The sequence below is a fragment of the Anarhichas minor genome, unplaced genomic scaffold (assembly GCF_050575085.1).
Source record: "Anarhichas minor isolate MPS153535 unplaced genomic scaffold, ASM5057508v1 ptg000004l, whole genome shotgun sequence".
In the NCBI taxonomy this organism is placed as follows: Eukaryota; Metazoa; Chordata; class Actinopteri; order Perciformes; family Anarhichadidae; genus Anarhichas; species Anarhichas minor.
Genome location: NW_027466450.1, coordinates 11,127,035 through 11,146,248, shown reverse-complemented (window position 1 = coordinate 11,146,248; position 19,214 = coordinate 11,127,035). Strand labels below are relative to the sequence as shown.

At 46.4% G+C, this 19,214-nt stretch overlaps 1 protein-coding gene across 2 annotated transcripts; it reads right to left on the bottom strand.

The window, feature by feature from the left end:
* Positions 1 to 38: 38 nt before the first annotated feature.
* ranbp2 (RAN binding protein 2) lies at positions 39 to 18,962 on the bottom strand. 2 transcript variants are annotated; one of them, XM_076109147.1, is made up of 30 exons: positions 18,754 to 18,962; positions 17,802 to 17,869; positions 17,588 to 17,699; positions 16,125 to 16,277; positions 15,795 to 16,025; positions 15,531 to 15,673; positions 15,024 to 15,219; positions 14,730 to 14,870; positions 14,313 to 14,472; positions 14,022 to 14,203; positions 13,727 to 13,926; positions 13,368 to 13,491; positions 12,908 to 13,069; positions 12,463 to 12,600; positions 11,690 to 11,821; positions 11,388 to 11,612; positions 11,176 to 11,259; positions 10,571 to 10,712; positions 10,354 to 10,448; positions 5,531 to 10,259; positions 5,119 to 5,196; positions 4,055 to 4,231; positions 3,853 to 3,939; positions 3,544 to 3,719; positions 2,672 to 3,305; positions 2,373 to 2,456; positions 2,113 to 2,264; positions 1,724 to 1,997; positions 1,249 to 1,604; positions 39 to 1,061 (listed from the first exon to the last, which is right to left on the bottom strand). In XM_076109147.1, exons 1-30 carry the CDS (start codon positions 18,823 to 18,825, stop codon positions 756 to 758), a joined length of 9,813 nt encoding a protein of 3,270 aa, XP_075965262.1. In that variant the 5' UTR covers positions 18,826 to 18,962; the 3' UTR covers positions 39 to 755. The 2 variants fall into 2 exon arrangements, with proteins under 2 accessions (XP_075965262.1, XP_075965253.1); XM_076109138.1 differs by lacking the exon at positions 5,119 to 5,196.
* Positions 18,963 to 19,214: the final 252 nt, after the last annotated feature.

The following is a 19,214-nucleotide window of genomic DNA, read 5'->3' as shown; positions in this document are numbered from 1 at the left end:
TGAAACAGTCCAAAGAAATTATCTCAAGCAGCCATCCATTACTTATAAAGCAACTTTATTTCTCCTTTATGAGCAAATTATTTCAAACTTTGTGATTATAATGGATCGCCTTTGTAAAATCCAAACCAGATGTGATGTGGTCATCTAGCAACACAATGAGATGACTCGAGTTATTTATCTGCACATTGTGAAAGTCACTTACACAAAGAAAGAAATCACTGGAGGAGCCCGACAGTAAAAAGTAGTTACAAACCAACAGGTGCATTCAAATAACAACCTCACCTTTCAATTACAGTTAAGACTCCCTCAAAAAGGGAAAACATACCAAAGTGGAGCTTATGAAGAGGACCAGCACATATCAATCGAGCACATGCGAGACAAAAGAACAAAAAGATTTAAAAAGTAGCCCATGTACAATTATACACAAAAAATAAACAAGTGAGAATTTATTGACAGATAATGATAAAGATGCAAGAGAGCAAAAGTATACTGTGTTTGCTCTAAATGCCTCCTCCCTCATACTACACCATGTTTGCCAATTGTGATCATGTTATAGGGTAGCAAAATATATATTTATTATTCCAGGCTACTGGAGTCAAGTTTCTAGATGAAGGGTCTTGATCCGTAGTCCTGTAATCACTGTTTAATTCTCAGATGCCGACAATGACAACGGCTTCAGGTCTAGCGGGAAACGCGTCATTATCCAAAGTCTTTTTTGACTTTAGCTGCACATCTGGATCTTAACATTTAAAACGCTACAGCTGTCCACAGTCTGTGATGACGAGCTTCTTTGCGGGCTTGCCTCCCTTTGTGCCCAGCTCTCCCATCTGTTGCACAACATCCATGCCTTCCCGAACCCAGCCGAAAGCCACGTGTTTGAAGTCCAGGTGCTCGGCTTTCTTCAGGGTGATGAAGAATTGGGAGTTGTTGGTGTCGCGCCCCCGGTTGGCCATTGACAGAATGCCGGGGCCTGTGTGCCGCACGTCAAAGTTCTCGTCCTCAAACTTGCTGCCGTAGACGGACTTTCCTCCTGTGCCGTCGCTGTTGGTGATGTCACCGCCCTAAAAAGGACCAATGGGGAACTTGGTTAGTAATATTACACTGAAATCTGCAGTTTGTCGTCACAAATATACAACTTCTAACAAATACAATGACAGGAGAGTGTCCATTTGTCATCACTGAACAAATTCCACATCACAGTTATCAAGAAATGTAGTGTGTGAAACTGCGGTCATGTGATCGCCGTACCTGACACATGAAGGCCGGTATGACTCGGTGGAAGATGGAGTCCCGGAATCCGAAGCCCTTCTCTCCGGTACAGAGAGCCCTGAAGTTCTCTGCTGTCTTTGGGACGATGTGGGAGAACAGCTCTACGGTGATGGTACCCAGCGGTTGGCCGTCGGCGGTGACTTGGAGGAAGACCTGGGGGTTCGTGTCTCTGGAGTGCTCCTGAACTCTGGACATCTGCGGTGAGGAGATACACGACCCATCGCCTTCGATTTGGCCCGTGCGGCTCTGACACTCACAGAAGGTCTTCTTGAAGGATTCGGTTATTTCGGGGGTTTTGAACTTGGCCGCCAGCTGCTCCACTGCACTGTCGCCATCTTGAAAAACGGAGGGAAAGACAAGAGACCGTCAGGAAGAGGACAGCTACAGAGCATCAACACACATGCAATGTTCCTACTCTTTTCTGGAGATCATTTTTCAGGACAAAAATGCGTACCCGAGTAGTCGGTGGCGGTCCAGATCAGCGCGTTAGCCGAGGCGTTCATGGGCTTGAGGTCCATCGCCTGTGTGATGGTGTGGTTGGCACAAACCCTCAGCACCTGCTCTCTTCTCATCAGGACTCGGTAGAAGCGTTTGGTCGGGTGGTAGAGGATCTTGAGGTCCCCGACGCCGCGCTCCTTCCACTGGCCGAGGTCTCGGTCCCACCGGTACAGCTTGGCGCGCTCCTTGAACAGGATTTCCTCATCCTCTTCTCCAGACTTGGTCTCCACCTGAGAGAGACACGCAATCACACAAGGACGAGGTGTGGCCCTGTACGTCATTCACTGAACTTCAATTTAATGTCGAAAAGAAAACACCAGCAGTCCGGCATTTTTAAAAAGGTACCTCTGGTAGTGACACAATCGGCTCAAAGTGAATGTCCTCGTTATTAGAAGCGTCCTCTTCATCGCTGCCCTCCTCGCCGCCGGTTTTTGGCGCAGAGGACAAACCTTTCCCAAATACTGTTGCTCCAGCATTCGCCCACGAGAAGTTGGAGTCTTCATAAAAGAGAAGAAATAAATATGTGGTGAAATTCAATTTTGTTGAGATGTATGTAGACAGTTGTCAAAAGACCATCTTAAGAAAATGGCAATGTTGAAGCAAACCTTGAGATCCAAATGCATATGCGTCTGTGGTTTGGGCCAGATCAGCAAAAGAGGAGCCTCCCAACGAGTGGAAACCAAAGTTGTCTGTGGTGGGAGCGAAACAGCCGTCATGAAATACAGAAGTGAATGCAGTTTCTTTGACTCTGTATGCAGGATTCCAGCAGACCGTGTGTTGGACACAATAACATGAACATCTAATATAGACGCATTCAAAATCTTACTTAAGTAAAAGTACCGGTATACAAGTATCGTCAGCAAAATATATTGAACTGTAGTGATGAACAGTACGTGCTCTATACCTTCACTGGCTGTAATTGAAGGCCTAGTGCTGGACTCTGGTTCTGGGCTCTTCTTAGTCGACAGGTCAATGGGAGAGCTGCTGCCAGGAGCTTCACTCAGAGTCTCGGTCGGCTGGTCTGAGGACTGCCGCTCCGGTGCAGACGTGCTGTCTGCAGCTTCTGTGCTGCTGGATGACGGGCCAGATGTTGGTTCTACTGGAGCTGCAGCGGGGCTGCTGGATGACGGGCCAGATGTTGGTTCTACTGGAGCTGCAGCGGGGCTGCTGGATGACGGGCCAGATGTTGGTTCTTCTGGAGCTGCAGCGGGGCTGCTGGATGACGGGCCAGATGTTGGTTCTACTGGAGCTGCAGCGGGGCTGCTGGATGACGGGCCAGATGTTGGTTCTTCTGGAGCTGCAGCGGGGCTGCTGGATGACGGGCCAGATGTTGGTTCTTCTGGAGCTGCAGCGGGGCTGCTGGATGACGGGCCAGATGTTGGTTCTTCTGGAGCTGCAGCGGGGCTGCTGGATGACGGGCCAGATGTTGGTTCTTCTGGAGCTGCAGCGGGGCTGCTGGATGACGGGCCAGATGTTGGATCTTCTGGAACTACAGCGGGGCTGCTGGAGGCTTCTTCAGCTTGGTTTAACTGGGCCCCCTGAAACAATGTAACTACGATAAGACAGATGCTCTCTTGATGCTACATTAACAAATAAAACTCACTGGTTAAAGTGAGACACATGAGGCAAAACAGTTTTTTATGCACCGATACATTTTGAGAATTAGGGCTATTTTTGCTTTTGTAACATCTTTCAGACTAGCGAAAAAAAACATCCAAGATACACATTTAGTTGTTTATTTAACTGCACTCTATTTCTAAGACTTGTGTCCGTTACCAGGTCTTGCTGCGCCTTGCGGACTTCTGTCTCAAAGTCTTCTGGCTTGTCGTGGTCCGGGTCGCTGTCTGTGGTGCTCAGGCCGCAGAAGAAGGTGGGTGGAAGCTGGAGGCTTTGGGCCTTCTCTTCCTCCTCCGGTGTCGGCTTCTTTTCCCACACCACCTGGCAGTCTGGCTCTGTATGCGGTACACACAAGGTTTAGGGCTCAAGAATGAGTGGCAGGCGAGGATAGCATTGCCTCTGATTGCCATGAAGTGAATGGTGAGGGCGAGTAATTGGATAAAATGTGACAGGATATGAGATTCATACCATCACCACATGCTGCAGCCTCTCTCTCAGGAGGATCAGGGTAGAGCTTTCCATTCAAGGCGCTTACTGCTGACTCAAAGTCCTCATCTGAAAATAAAAAACCTCACGAGTCATAAGTGTAATGAAAGAGTCTTTGTATTCACCGTGTTCATGTCAACAACACATACTTTCATACTCTTTGTTTCTTAGCTTTATGTCTCACCATCAGTTGGATCGTCGCTGGTGTAGCCGGGTTCGTTCTGGTAGCAGAAGAAGGTGAGAGGCAGCAGGAGCTTCCTGGCTAAAGCGGCCTGTTCCTCAGTGGGCTCCCTGACATAGACCACCTCCACCTCCGAGTCCTCACCCGACCCTGCACTGCCTCCCGCTGCCTGAGGCGGCCCTATGACAGATACGATAGAAGAAGACCAACACAGTGAGGAGGAACTGCTTAGAAGAGACTGAACTGCTTTCTTCTCTTCATAATCGTAGGTGTTAGTTCCACGCTCATGCACAGCAAAAACATGAAAAGCATGCTTTTGATTTACAAATCAAAGACAAGTTTTACTAAGAGAACTTTCTGCATACGCCTGTCTGTTTATTTTCTTGCTATATTTGGGAGACTTACTGTAGGACACATGGTATTATAGCATTAAATACCGGTGCTTCTACTCTAATTAGCCTTTGCTGTTGGTGCACATCACCGGCAGCAGCCAGACTAAACGGGGAATTGCATTTCATGCTGTTGCTCCACGTCCTGCACTAAAAATGGCACATGTGACGTTTGCCCAGTTCATTCCTCTCCGAGGAATCTTCTCAGCTCACCTTACTAAAGATATCCACTGGTGTCTCCTGTTGCTATGCAAAAGTTTGATTCTGTATATGGATTCATGAAATGAGAGACTGGGCATTTAAATATGCGGGAGAGATGGTGTATAGACTAAATCAAACAACTATTTTAGAGCACAAACTAACAAGATTTTATAAAGAACAAACCTTATGTTTGAACTCATTGTTATGAATCATTTAACTGTACATGACCCTGATGAACTAGCAGATATACTCCTTTCTTGTGCAAGACATCTTGTGACATAGGTGCTACTCAAGTATCGTTATAATTACTAAAAAATGTTTAAACAATTAAAACTGCACCTCCACACACTGGACATGCAACACGTTAGCATGAATGTTGTTTTCCACTCCGTGCATCCGGGTTATTTCTGTCTAGTGATAAGGGCCAGCCAGGTGACAGCTGAGAAGTGTTAACACACACTGCAGGGATTAGAGTACCTGGGGGTTCAAATTGGGTTGTTGATGTGCTGGTCCAAAAAGCCATTGGGTTATCTTTGAAAAGCCTAAAATCCAGCCCTAAAGGGTGATGGGTTGTTGGGCGAAGAGAAACTAATTGTGAGGCTGGTATCATAACCATAAAACACAGCCAAAAGTGTCAAGATGAAAAATAGATTGTTTTCTGAATAGTTTTACTAATACGTACAGAATATCTGGATATAATGAAACAACATATTGAAACAATTTCTGTCCTCGAAAATTTGGAGACGGGTCTTGGCTGAGTCAAGATTATGCTGCCGCAATGAGGTGCAGATGAAACAAGACAATGGAGGAAAACTCAAATGAACAAAAACAATTGTTATGCTCTCTCAAAAACAAATCAGAAAATCAGACAAATAAAGATTTTTTTTACCTTTCTCTGGGATTTTGAATGCAGGTGAAGCCTTGCCAGGACGTCCAGGATCTTTGGCTGTGAACCCGGATGCCGAGTCCTCAGTCTCAGAGTGAAACTTATGAGAGCCGAAAAACTTCTGAAGGCTTTGAGTGCCGAAGACAAACTTCGGGGGGGACACTACTGTCTTTGAGGGGTTGACTGGACTTGGGGACACGGCTGCACTCGGCTTACACTCGGGAGGAAGCTCTGTACGTTCCTTTGTGGTCTCCTCCAGAACAGCGATGGCTGCCTTCCCACACACAGGTGTAGCCGCCTGTGGAGACGCTGCAGGGCCATCGTCTTGAGGTGTGGCAACCCCGGACATCACCGGAGTCATGAGTTCCCCCGTTTCTTGGGCAACCTTGGCCTCTTCGAATATTTGCTTGAATGTGTTCGCAGTGTCCTGCAGCTTGAACCTCACAGCCAGCTGCTCAATGTTACCCTCTGCTACTTCAGCAAAGTCCAGGGCACTCCAGACCCAGGCCTTCTCCGCTCCCTTCATGGGCTCCAGCTTCATGGCTGCGCTGATCCAGTGGTTGGCACAGATCTTAAGGACCTGGTCTCTCCTCATTATCAACCTCACTCGCTTGGTGTCGAAATTCTGCAAGAACTTGAGGTCTCCGATGCCCCTCTCCTTCCACTGGCCCAGTTCCTTGTTGTAGCGATACAGCTTGGCCCTGTGACTGAAGACCACCTGTTCATTCTCCTCCCCTGTAGAAATCTCCACCAGATCCGGCAAAGGGACCACGGGCTCAAAGTGCTGGCCGTCCCTCTCCTCGTCCTGGGTCACATCCTGCTCGTCATCAGTGCCCACTGAGGCTCTGCTCTGGTTCAGGTTCGCAGGAGACTTGGAGGGGCTGATGCCGGGTTGGAAGCTGAAGTTAAATCCACCGGTGGATTCTCCGAAGCGGAAGAGGTTCTTTCTCAGGGGGCTGCTGGCCAGAGGAGCGGGATAGACTGATGAGTCAGCGGTATCGTCTAAGGCATCTTCTCTTAAGTCGTAGTTGTCCCACTCTAAGGTGGGGCCGGTGGTTTCACCGAGAGGCTTGATCACAAGGTTTGAAACATTGCTGGATGTTGCAACGTCTCCCTGTCTGTCGTTTTCTTTGATCTTTGTTCTCTCGTCGGTCAAAAAGAACTTCAGGTCTTTTAAACCAGACTTCATTTCCTCTGCCTTCTGAATGAGGTGGGCGGTTCTGCCCGAGTCAACAAGCTTGTGAGGGGTTTGTAGGGGAATGTCCAAGAGAAGTCTCTGACACTCCTCAAACTTCTCCTTAAACTCCTCAGCAAGCTCTGGGGTCTTAAACTTGGCGGCCAACTGTTCAAGTTTAGCATCCCCGTCAGAGAAGTCATTGGCCATCCACATCCACGCTTTGTCTGAGCCAGCCAGGGGCTTAAGATTCATGGTGGTGGTGATCCAGTGGTTGGCGCACACCTTCAGAACCTGCTCTCTTCTCATCAGCACCCTCAGCCTGCCGTTAGAGGTGTTTTTCAGGAATTTAAGGATTCCTACACCCCGCTCTTTCCACTGACTTGTGTCCACGTCAAACCGGAACAGTTTGAGACGCTGAGAATAGAGAACCAGTTCATCCTCCTCCCCCGTCACCAGGTCCACCCTGTCAGGCATCTGGACCACTGGTTCAAACTGGATGTCATCGTTTTCCTCTGTTTTGTACATGTCGTCTTCTTCCAGCTCATTAGTGGCCTCTGCCCTGGTGGGGATCGTGAACAGCTGCACACGAGCCCCAGAGAAACCTTTAAAATTGGGGTCATCCTGGCTAATCTTGAAGTCTCCTTCAGAGGTCTCTGCCAAATCAGCAAAACTGAATGTTGAGGTTTTTCCAGAAATCAATGGATTTTCCTCTTGCTCCGTTTGGTCCACTAAGGGAGTAGACACATTTTCTTGCTCCTTGTGCTTGTCAGCTATGCTCTTCAGAAAACTGGAGGCTGACCCTGATGGAGGCATTTGATCATCAGTGGAGGGAGTTTCTTGTGCAGAGTCCTGAATGCCAAACTTGAAGCCACGAGCTGCACCGGGCAATGAGAAAGAGAAGCCTGAAGAACTTGTGGCGCTGGATCCAGACGGAGGAGCTTCAAACTTAAAAGAAGCAGCTGCGATTTTCTCTTTGTTTGGACCAAACTGAAAAGAGTTGCCAGTTTCAAAAGGCATTGTAAATCCCGTCCCAGCAGGCTGGCTTGATGAACTTTTGTTGCCAAATGTAAAGCTGAACGGGGAGGCCGAGGGAGCCGCGCTGGTTGTGCTTTTAGCATTGGGATTTGCCGCTTGACAGGCCACACACTTAGCGGCACAGGCATCGTTCCTCACCAGACAAGCGTCACAGTCCCATTCCCCGTCCTTCATGGCAAACATGGCTGCTAAAGAGGGAGTGGCATGTGGGGAATGACAGGAAATGCATTCTGCAGATGATGCATCATTTCTGACCAGGCAGGTATTGCAGTCCCACTGCCCTTTCGTTTTTGCCAAATCAGCCCCGAATCCCGACACTGCTGGCAGATTTGATGCTACTGGAACCCCCTCTGTTGGTTTAGCAGCATGGTTGGGGGTCTTACAGGCGACACAATTGTCAGCAGAGACTTCGTTTCTTACTTCACATACATTGCAGTCCCACTGTCCGGGCTTCTTGCTAAACTGGGAAGCAAATCCAGAGCCGACAGCAGATATAGATGGTGCTTCTGCAGGTGGGGCCGTTTGTGCTGTCGCAGTTGTTTTATCTGAGGGTTTAGCAGCTTTACAGGCAACACAACTGTCTGCAGAGGCCTCGTTTCTTACTTCACACACATCACACTCCCATTGGCCCGGCTTCTTGCCAAACTGAGATCCAAAACCAGAATCCGTTTGTGCTGTCGCAGTTGTTTTATCTGAGGCTTTAGCAGCTTTACAGGCAACACAACTGTCTGCAGAGGCCTCGTTTCTTACTTCACACACATCACACTCCCATTGGCCCGGCTTCTTGCCAAACTGAGATCCAAAACCAGAACCCGTTTGTGCTGTCGCAGTTGTTTTATCTGAGGCTTTAGGAGCTTTACAGGCAACACAACTGTCTGCAGAGGCCTCGTTTCTTACTTCACACACATCACACTCCCATTGGCCCGGCTTCTTGCCAAACTGAGACCCAAAACCAGAACCAAAAGCACTGGTTACTGCGTCAGCAGGTTTTGAGGTGCCAAATGTGAATGAGGAGGGCATAGATCCTCCAAAAGCACCAAATCCAGTAAAAGTAGAGCCAGAACTACTGGGTTTTGATGAATCTGTACCAAATTTGAAATTGAAGGGACTGGCTTTGGTTGCACCGGCAGCCTGAATGTCTGGCTTGGATGAAGAATTGGGATTGGCACTTTGACAAGCGGCACATTGCATATCCGTGGGTTTGTTTCGTACACAGCACACAGTGCAGTCCCATTCCCCATCTTTACGGGAAAACTGGGCTGCCAGTGATTGAGAACCTTTGATGTTTTCCTCTTTCTTCTCCTGTTGATTGTACTTTTTTGCAGATTTGAGAATAACTTTCTGGGCTTCCTCAAACTTGGATTTGAAAAGCGATGCCTCATCTGACGTCTTGAAGCGGATGGCCAGCTGTTCAGGCTTAGGCTCCTCATCTGCATAATCAATGGCATTCCAGACCCAGGATTTGTCAGAGCCAGCATTTGCTTTCAGTAGCATATCGGCATTGATGTAGTGGTTTGCACAGATCTTAAGCACCTGCTCCCTCCTCATTAAGAGGCGGACCTTCCCTTTGGCGCTGTGTTTTAGGATTTTAACATTGCCGATGCCCCGCTCCTTCCACTCCTTTGTGTCCGTGTCAAATCGAAACAGCTTTGCCCGGTTGCAAAACATTTCCTCCTCCTCCTCCTCACCCGTTTTCACATCTACTTTATCAGGAAGGGGTACAATGGGTTCAAAGTGAGGACCGTCTTCATCCTCGTCAACATGAGTGCTCTCATCGTCGCTCTCTGCGGCTTGTTCTTCTTCAACCCCAAACGCTGGCTTGGTGACATCCCCAAATGAAAATGGCTGATCCACATTTCCAAAGAGACTTCCAGTGCGTGTGCTCTGTGCAGAATCAGTAAAGGAGAAGCCAGGAGCACCTTTATTTCCAAAGGTGAAGATGCCCGCTTGGCCGGGGGGTTGCTCCTGGGCGGTAGGCTTCTCTGGGACGGTATCCATTTTAGAGGGGAAGTCTGACGTGAGAAGACCCAGCAGACTTTCACTGTGCTTGGACTGGGAAGGTGGGAAAGTGAAATCTCCATCGTTGGATTTAAAGTTGGAGTTGAATTTAAAAGCAGCCAAAGGTGTTGACTGGGCGACTGCTCCTGCTCCGAAACTGGGCACTTTAGGGACTTCAGCAGGCGCCTGCGGGCTGAAGGAGAGCTTCCCAAAGTCCATAGGCTTCCCATCAAGGCTTTTAGGTGGCTGAACGGGGACTACCGATGGCTTGGTGAAGTAGCCGGGTTCAGGCAGGGGAGGGTTGGTGGTTTGTTGGGTTACACTCTGCCCATAATATTCTTCACTATATGGTGAAAGAAGGCTTGTGGCCGGTGATTCAAACCGAAGAGGAGCTCCAAAGACCTGTTCTTGAGGCGGGTAGTTGCAGGCTGGGGCCGTCTGCAGCGGAGGCGTATGAGTGGGCTGCTGGTAGGCATACATATGCTGCTGAGGTGGCATACGGTTCATATTATACATTGGGCCCTGTGTGAAGAGAGGGAACAAATGAATCAAACGTCATTAAATAAAGTCTGAACAAGTTTATTACTGTGAACAAGTGTTAAATAGTGATAGTTACCTTAGTGGGGGTGACATTTGCTGCTGTGCGCAGGAGATACTGAGAGTTATAAGCTGGAGACTGGTTGTAGTACGCCGAGGGGGCTGTGGTGGTAACTTGATAAAAAAAGATGGAAATATATATTTATGCATGTAAAAAGTATTTCTATCAAATGCTTATAGACAAAAATACTGCACTATAACTGTATTCATGCTTTGGTTCTATGGAGTGTGCTGACCTGTTAGAGGGGCCCCATGGTAGGACTGGACCGGGGTAAAGGGCTCCTGGAGGCCCTCGGCCCCGTAGCTCTCACCATACATCTTGTGATGAGGGGAGCCTGCGTTCCCTGAAGAGTTGTGTCTCAGATCATGAACCTCGTTCTGAAAAAGATGGAGTTTAATGAGACGTGACTTACTTTTACATCTTCACAAAATATTAAATTCACACTAAAACTGGAATATGTAGAATACACACATCATACACCAAGTTATTCTTATGTTAATAATAGTGAGCAGGATTTACTATTTACCTCAACTGCAGTTAGAGTTTGGCTTTTACTTAAGACACGCCATTATTAGAGACCTGTATTAGTAATTTATCGTGTTTTCTAAAGACACTTTATCACACGTGAGTAATTTCATGTAATGCTGTAAATTCAAACACTGCCTCCATATTTATCTTTTGTTACACATCCTTTTATTTCCATCAGTGCAAAAACACGGTCATATCACACTCACACGGCAACACTGGTGTCAATCTCTAATTCATGTCTTTAAGAGAAATCTGTCTGAAATTGAGTAGAGCATTAAAAAGAAGAAGAGATGATTAATCTCTTATCCTGACCTTGAGGGCTTCCACTTGCTGACAAAGCATCTGGAGGAGACTTTTCTGGTCCTCCACCCAATGAGGTGGTGTTTTGGGAGAAATCTGAACGACAGGAGAAAGAAGTGAAAAGTTACTCATTTGTGTTGTGGATTGATATTTTTGTTTACGTACAGATGATATGAAGAAATCTCTGATGGTCTTCTGAATTAGCATCAGTGAGCTGAACCTACCAGGTGTCTTTTAGAAGGAGATATGATGCTTTTGTTAGGAGACAGAGTGGAGAACTTTATGTGGGACACTGTGGTAGAGGTTTCTATAGGATGTGCGGGGCTGGAGTGGGCTGGTCCTCTTCGACCCTCTTCCTTCTCCTCTTCATCCAAAGCCTCCGCACTCTCGCCCAGCTGCTGGTTCACATCACTCAGGAGGTCCACGACTTCCTCCATGGAGACGGGCAGCTGGGACACAGGTGTGATAAATGGTTACACAGCTGCAGAGTTGTTCACACTAACCAGTGAAAGCAAATGGGACTTACCTTCTCAATGTCATCTGCATTGGCGTTGTAGATCTTGGACAGGTAGGTCCTGAACTTTCTCAGAAAAGTGATGCACCTGTCTTGGGTCTCCTCAACGCCGTTGCTGGCCTCCTCTGACAGCCGCTGGTAGATCTGCCAAGGAAGCGCAGCACATTGTAGAAAACACATGTTCAGGTGTCAGAAGCACTGACAGCCATATCAGAGATGAACCAATCAGATTTGAAGGAATTTGTTTGTTAGTAAAATGTTTTTTTTGATCAGAGATTCTCTCAGATTATCATTATGTTTTGTTAGGGTGTTGTGTTCTGGATAGCAGCTCAGAGGATGTATGTACATAGGCAGCTAACACTGGAAGATGCAGTGAAAAAACAAACAAATGTAATACTGTCAGACAGAGCAGAGGTGGTTTAGTTTTGCTCAACTGACAATGAATACCTTTGAATCTCCACCTATTTTTGTCCTGCAATATTCAACTGATATGCTCCCAAATTGCATGCTTATTATGCTGAAATCTCCACAATGTTTGTTATATATTCTGAAGAAGATAACTCAATAATTATTGGCAATGCACTATTCCTGCTCTAAAGGGAACTGTTGGACAACTCGCTGCCATGAATGGGAGGAGGAAGTAAACTGGTTCCTGAATCTGTAAATAAAAACCCTCTTTAGTGCACATCTATAAAAAACAATGGCTGAACAGACAGCCATTGTTTAATTCAGATGGTGAAAAAGAAGCTTATCCCAGTTATGTTGTGTAGAAGCGTATTTCTTACCTGTGCCAAATGCCAGATGGATGACATGTTATTGATGGATTCTAAAGTAGCGATGGCCTCCTCTGTCTTGCCTTCAATGTCGAGGAGAACCGAAAACGCAATATTGGCTTCGTCTTCATGGCCCTTCACAGAAGACATCTGAAAAGGAACATACAATCTGTAAGCCATCCTGAAACAACATGGAACGATCATTTGGCAAACTCTTCATTCTAAACACCCATGAGTATCAACGGTGCATATATCTGCTGTAGTGGCCTCAGTGGGAGTCAAACCCCAAACCTAAAGGGATTGAAAAATGTCACAAAAACTGTAAACCTGTGACCCAGCTTACAACCATGTATTAGGATCAAACATCACGATTTAGAAGTGGACACAAGGGGCGCCCACCCATTACCACTTCTATCCAACATTTCATATAATATAAGAAAAACCTGACGGTATTAACCTGAATATCTTTGGAGGGAAAGTGTATGAAGAGCGGCTCAAGTGGTTCTGGTATACTGCGTCTGTTCCTGATCCTTTCCAACAGTGGAAGTACAACTTTCCAGTAGTGGACACTGCGGCCGATGTACTCTTTCTGGTCGTAGTACGAGTTCACTCCATCACCCTGGGTTGATTAAGGATAAAAAACTTGCTGAGCATCAAGAAAAGAAGATTAGCATGACGAATCAGCTTGATGCAGGGCATAAAACATTAAAAAGGGTAAAACAAACACGTCATGCACTTTTGACACAAGTAGTTTCTACCATGAAACCAACGTACACACAGAGAACCAGCACATGTGGCTGTCCGTACATCTTAATCTTGTTTTCAACATTCAACAGCTGAAGGGAAAGTGACAGAAAGCAGCAGGTGGAGAGGCATGTGTGTAAACAGTGTGTGTGTGTGTGTGTCTGTGTATGTACCGTCTGGCTGAGACACTGGGCCCAGTGGATGGCCATGGCTGGCTGGAGCCCGTGTTTCTCTCCGGCCCTCAGAGAGCTCAGTCCATGCTGCACAATCATCCGCAGTTTGGCCGACATACCAGGACTACAAGGAGACACGCCACAACAACAGTGAATACCAGGACACACGATTCGTAAAGTAAAATGAGCAAGTGCTGCGTTTTGGCCTGATTGTGTCACTTATTGGGAATAGCAGAGATCATCACCAGAATCTAATCACAGAAACACTGTTTGGGTGGACTAAACCAACTCATGTAATCATTTTAACCGCGTATATTTTGGTAAATGCACGGTTTGTTTTTAAGCTCGGTTTTACTCACACTGTTCGTTTGTGAATGAGGCTGTAGATGGCGTCCCACCACTCCCTCTGTCTGTCGGTGGTCAAGAGGCGCAGGAGGGGGAGGGGGAGGCAGCGAGGCTCGTAGAGCTGCTGCTGTTGCTGCGGGTTCACGCCGCTGCTGATCTTCGCCGTCTCCTGGAGCTGACAGTGGCTACAGAACACCACTCCATGTACAAACACCTGGACGGAGTAAACCAGAACCAGAGACGTAGAGGTTTACATTTAGGTAGAAATGCTAAATTGCAGAAGCAAAACAAAAAAATGGTTCCACCTACCTCCAGGTCGAGCAGGCAGATGGACTCTGGCGCGTTGGTGTCCAGCTTGGAGGTTTCCAGAGTTAGCCTTGGAAACAGCTGCTGCAGCCAGTCCCGCAGGGCTGGTCTCTGGGCCAGCAGGGTCCACTGTAGCCCCAACCAGCTCAGGTGTTGCAAGTCACCAGCATGCAGCAGGATGGATCCTATAGAGGAGGCATCAGAGTTATTACAGTGTAGTAAAGTGGACCTGAATTGACAAGAAAAGAAATCTTCAGGCTACTTAAGTGCTCAGGCAGATTATTAGTTTCGTACCAGCGTCCGATTTGACGAGTTGAGAGAGCTCTGGAGCCGTGGTGTTAATGGAATGAATGTCATCGTTGGCAATAAAGGAAGCTCCAGTGGAGGCCTGTGGTCCAAACAGGAGTTCAAACAGAGACTCCTGACCACTACGGTTCCCAAACGCCTCCACCACCTACGCAGAGAAAACATTAAAGAAAATGTCTGATATGATGCAGAAATGAGTGGTGTTAGTTTTAGACTGTGACAAGAAGGCACTAGTGCATCTGCCATGGTTGTGATTGAGTAGTATGCACCTGTAGTGTCAAATCTCAGTTCTACAAGTCGTATTTTACACATTCCAAGCTTAAATGAATCCAATCAATTTATTACATTGCCCTTCAGTAAGGGCCAGAACCTTTCACTAAACTGAGCTAGAATACATGGACAGACCTCTCTGATCAAGGTGGATGAGTCAGTGCTCAGATTCAGCAACATGTGACCGGCCTGACTCTGTCGGTCGTTGGCCAGCAGCTCCAGGAGCTGTGGGGCAGACTGGTCTCTTTTGTTCACTTTAGCCTTCGGTCTCGGGACCTGGTGGACGGACAAACAAAACAAACTGTGTTCAAAGGTTTCCGTCCTTGGCTCCAAAATAAAGTCTGTTAAAGGAAACCAAGACATTTAAAGAACAGAGACTGAATAACTGGTCTTGGAAAGCAGCTGTCACGTGTTTTAAAGTGTCAGTACCTGGTATGCCAGCAGGTAGCACAGTGCAGCCAGGTCGATGACAGCCCTCCAGGTCTGTTGGTGGTCCTGAGCCAGCTTCAACAGCAGCGTGGCAGCATGCAGGTAGAGGTGACCTCTCATTTCCACAAACGCCTCACAAAGATCGTCTGAGTGGCGGCCAGCAATGCTGCTCAGCGTCTGCAAAGCTTGGTCAAAACTACACACACACACAAACAAACAAACAAACACAGTTTGAATATGCAGCAGTTTCAGTGTTTCTCCTTTATTCATTAAGCAGCACCGTAGCCTCTCCACACAAACATAGAGCAGAGCAGAGACAGGTGTAGTGAAGGTAAAGGGGTTGGTTCCGGTTACAAATCTTATCGTGCCGACAGATTCTGTGTTTTTAGCGGAGTTGGACCAGAGAATATTCGGTTAGAACAGATCAGTGATGCTGCTTTGCCCTCATTGTTAGATTTGATTTTATGCATATGTGTACAAACAGCGTAGGACCTCAACATGACCTACCCTGTGAGGGCATCGAAGCTCGGCTGCATGCTGCTCTCAGACAGTGTGATTCTGAGCAGGCTGCAGTGGGCCAACAGCAGCTCTCTCTGGAGACGCCGACACGTCTTCTCATTACCAGAGACGCTGGGCTGAGCTAGATAATCCTGCAACAAAGGCCATTCATTTTATTCTATTGTTTTGAAGTTCTACAGGTTAGATTTAAAGATATGAAACACAAAGAACAGCATAGAAGCTTTCAAATATGTACACTTGTTTCATGCTGACCTGCAGTGTGCGCACCACCACCGTGTACCAGTCCAGGCTGTGGCTCAGCAGGCCCCTTTTCTCAGCAGCCAGGCAGTGTTTAACGGCTTCGTCCAGCCGCCCGTCCTGACAGAACAGCTGCACCAGCTTCACGTTCACATGAGCGTCAGCTGGCCTCGCCGCCAGCTCGGCCTGGAGGAGGTCGAACAACCGGTTCCAACCCGGCTGACCCTGACGATTCAACAGGCGCTCCTGCACAGAGCGGTAGTTAAAGACGAGTTAAAAGAATGGCACGAGATGACTTCAGCAGTTCACTGATGGGAGGTCTTGCTGGATTAAAGGGAACCTCACCTTCAGGTTGAAGACGGCAGGGTTTCCTGGCAGCAGCTTGGCAGCTTTCTCCACCCAGAACTCTGCTCTGCTGTCACATTCCTGCTTACTGACCAGTAACTCAGCCACCTTCAGCACCAGATCCCTTTGGGCTGGGTTCAGGTCCACTGACCGCTGCACGCACACACACACACACACACACACACACACACACACACACAGACTAGTGTCAGTTTTTAACAAAAGCCTGCAGACATCGGATCTATCCAAAGGGCAACACTCTTCTCAAAAACATAGAATAACCAGTAGGTTGGCAACTTTTGTCATATATTGAGTCTAAAGCAAGAGGGTTGATTACATTGTGTAGATTATAAAGCCCACCGAAGCAAATTTGTTATTTTGGGCGAAATACAAATGACTTGATACTCTGTTAAGAACCATTCTGATAATTTTGTTAACTCATCAACTGGAAACCAATTTCATTACAGTGAGCATTACCTCTGATAATTCTTTCAAAGAATACATTCAGTAGACTTTATAAAGTCAGTTATATGATCATAACATGCCAATACAGGTGTGGATAGGACTATTAAAAAGTGTCCCTGCTGGTGCATTTAGGGGCATTAAAGGGATAGTTCGGGTGTTTTGAAGTGGGGTTGTATGAGGTACTCATACTGTATTATCTACAGTAGAGGACTGTCGGCACGAGAGCAAAGCAATGCACTGATGTGGACAGGGGCTACACCTACAAGAAAGTCTCACTTAAAATAAAGTAAATAACCATTTAAGCCTATGCTATATTTAGAATAGGTTCAGAGCTTCATCTTGCTGTCAAACAGTTTTTTCTAACAGTGAAGTGAACTGAAACTTATCTATGCTCTCTTCAAAGCTACCACACTCCATTTGTAACAGTATAGATAAGTTTCACTTTCATTTCAGCTCCCATTTGGAAAAAACACTAAATATAGCGTACAGTGCATTCAAATTAAATTTGTTTTTGCAACTTTCACATAATTGACACCAAAGACGGAAGGAAAAATATGTAAAGCTTTGTGGTATTGATATGGAAACTGGTAGGAACAGAGAGCATACACAAACAAACCTGTATGGTTGGACCAACAATAATTAAGATTGGTACAAACAGACATCCTTCTTTCCCTTCTATTTGTACATTGCCGTCACTGAATTTCTTTGGCTCTGTGCACTTTCTATGAGATGTAATTGAGAAACTTTTACACACAGACTAGAGATGCATTTTTGCCGACACACAGTCGTAATAGGTTGTCTGTACACACAGAGGAAAGGAATAAGGATGTTACGAAAGTCAGAAGCCAGCAGCCAAATGAGCTGGAATGCAGTTTACAGATTTGCATCCACGCTGCAGGTTTGGCTGTGTTTAGTCATTAGTCATTTAATGCAGGAAAGAAGGGTTTGTGGAAGAAATGCTTTGCCCTTTCCCCCCCACAGTGACATGCTCTTCCTACCTTGTAACATCCTACTGCCTTGTTGATGTCTCCCTCTCTCTCGAAGAGCTGTCCCAGGAATTTGTGTGCTTTCGGATCTCTCTCCTGGACTTTGAGGTACTCGGATACATGTCTAGGAAGAGCATGAAAGATGTAAGATTTATATCAACACAATGGAGACCTCTTGAGAAGCAATGATACAACCAGTCAACAACAGGGAAGCTTGTGTCCTCACCTTTTGGCCAGTTCATATTCCTTTGCTTCGAAGTACAATTTGGCGAATAAAAACCCTTTGACTGGCTTCTGTGGAAAGAATTGTTCAAGAGGAATATCAATGAACCAACAATGTTTGAAGTAATTATATTCATATTTATAGTAGTTATGTTAGCTAGCAGGCACAAGGATAACGTCATTATTTGTCTTATAGGTACATTTTCCTGGATACAAATGACCTTTACACTCAGATATATATTGTGTCACTGGAACATTTGGCTCTTTACCAAAACTAAAGACCACAATGGAAATATTACAATTTCTGGACTTTACTTTGTAATTTGTGTAGTTTGGTGTCATTCAATGCCCTGATTCCAACAGTGTCAAATAAGCTAAACTATGAGGTTATTGTATATAGAAAATGTTTTATGCTTAACGTTGAGTTAGCCAGTCAAGTAACTTGTTTACAAGTTACTTAGTGAGCATTTAAGCTAACGTTACGCTTCCTGAGTAACGTTAAGGTTTTGGCGTACAGCTAGTATGGCGTTAACTTACATGAGGGGAGAATGAAGCCATGTTGTTCACAGACGGTAACGTATTAAAATAGTAACGTTACTAGCTGTGCGCGTAACTTAAATCAAAGTATAGCTGTGCAAGTGGTGGCTAACTAGCACGGCTAAGTGTGGCTAGCGCTGCTGCAACAAGCCCCAATGCCGCCAATTTGTCGGTAGAAATGAGAGGACTGGCCGGTCTAACGGAAGGACCACACGCCGGACGGTTAACCGACGGTTAGCTGGCTGCTAACCAGGAACAGTTAACGGACGTTAAACTGAACACACAATCCAAGTTAACGGACTAAACGGCATCTTAATTAAAACAACTGGTGCTTGTTTCCTTACACCGGTTGGCTGACACATGCTGGTCTGACATGATGGCAGGGACATGCTAGCGTTAGCCGCCGGGGCTCAACTTACCTCTTTGAGTGAAGGCGACGAACTCTGTACGGAGGAGACGTAACGGTCCACTTCAACTTTACTCCGCCGCATGACTCCCCCTCAAAAACGGATTCTTCTAAAAACGGTTGACTATGGTTCATAAGAGTACCGGGAATTCACAACAAACCATTAATATCGGTTCCACTGTCACTCCGTAATGCTAACTCCTCACATTGCGCAGTCTCATTACAGTCAAATGGCAGAGAGGTCACGTGGGCGATGTGCTCACTTGAATTAACCAATGAAAAGCGAGTATTCAGTATGACGAATAGAGGTGGGGTGAACCATCTGTCTGGGCCACATACTCTTTGCATTATTTGTGTATAAAGTATAATTCAAATAATCTGCTAATTATTCTACACAACAATCATCAAACACTAGTAAAATCTAATTTGGTTATATTTTGCAAGATGGATATTTATTGACGATAAAAGGGAAAG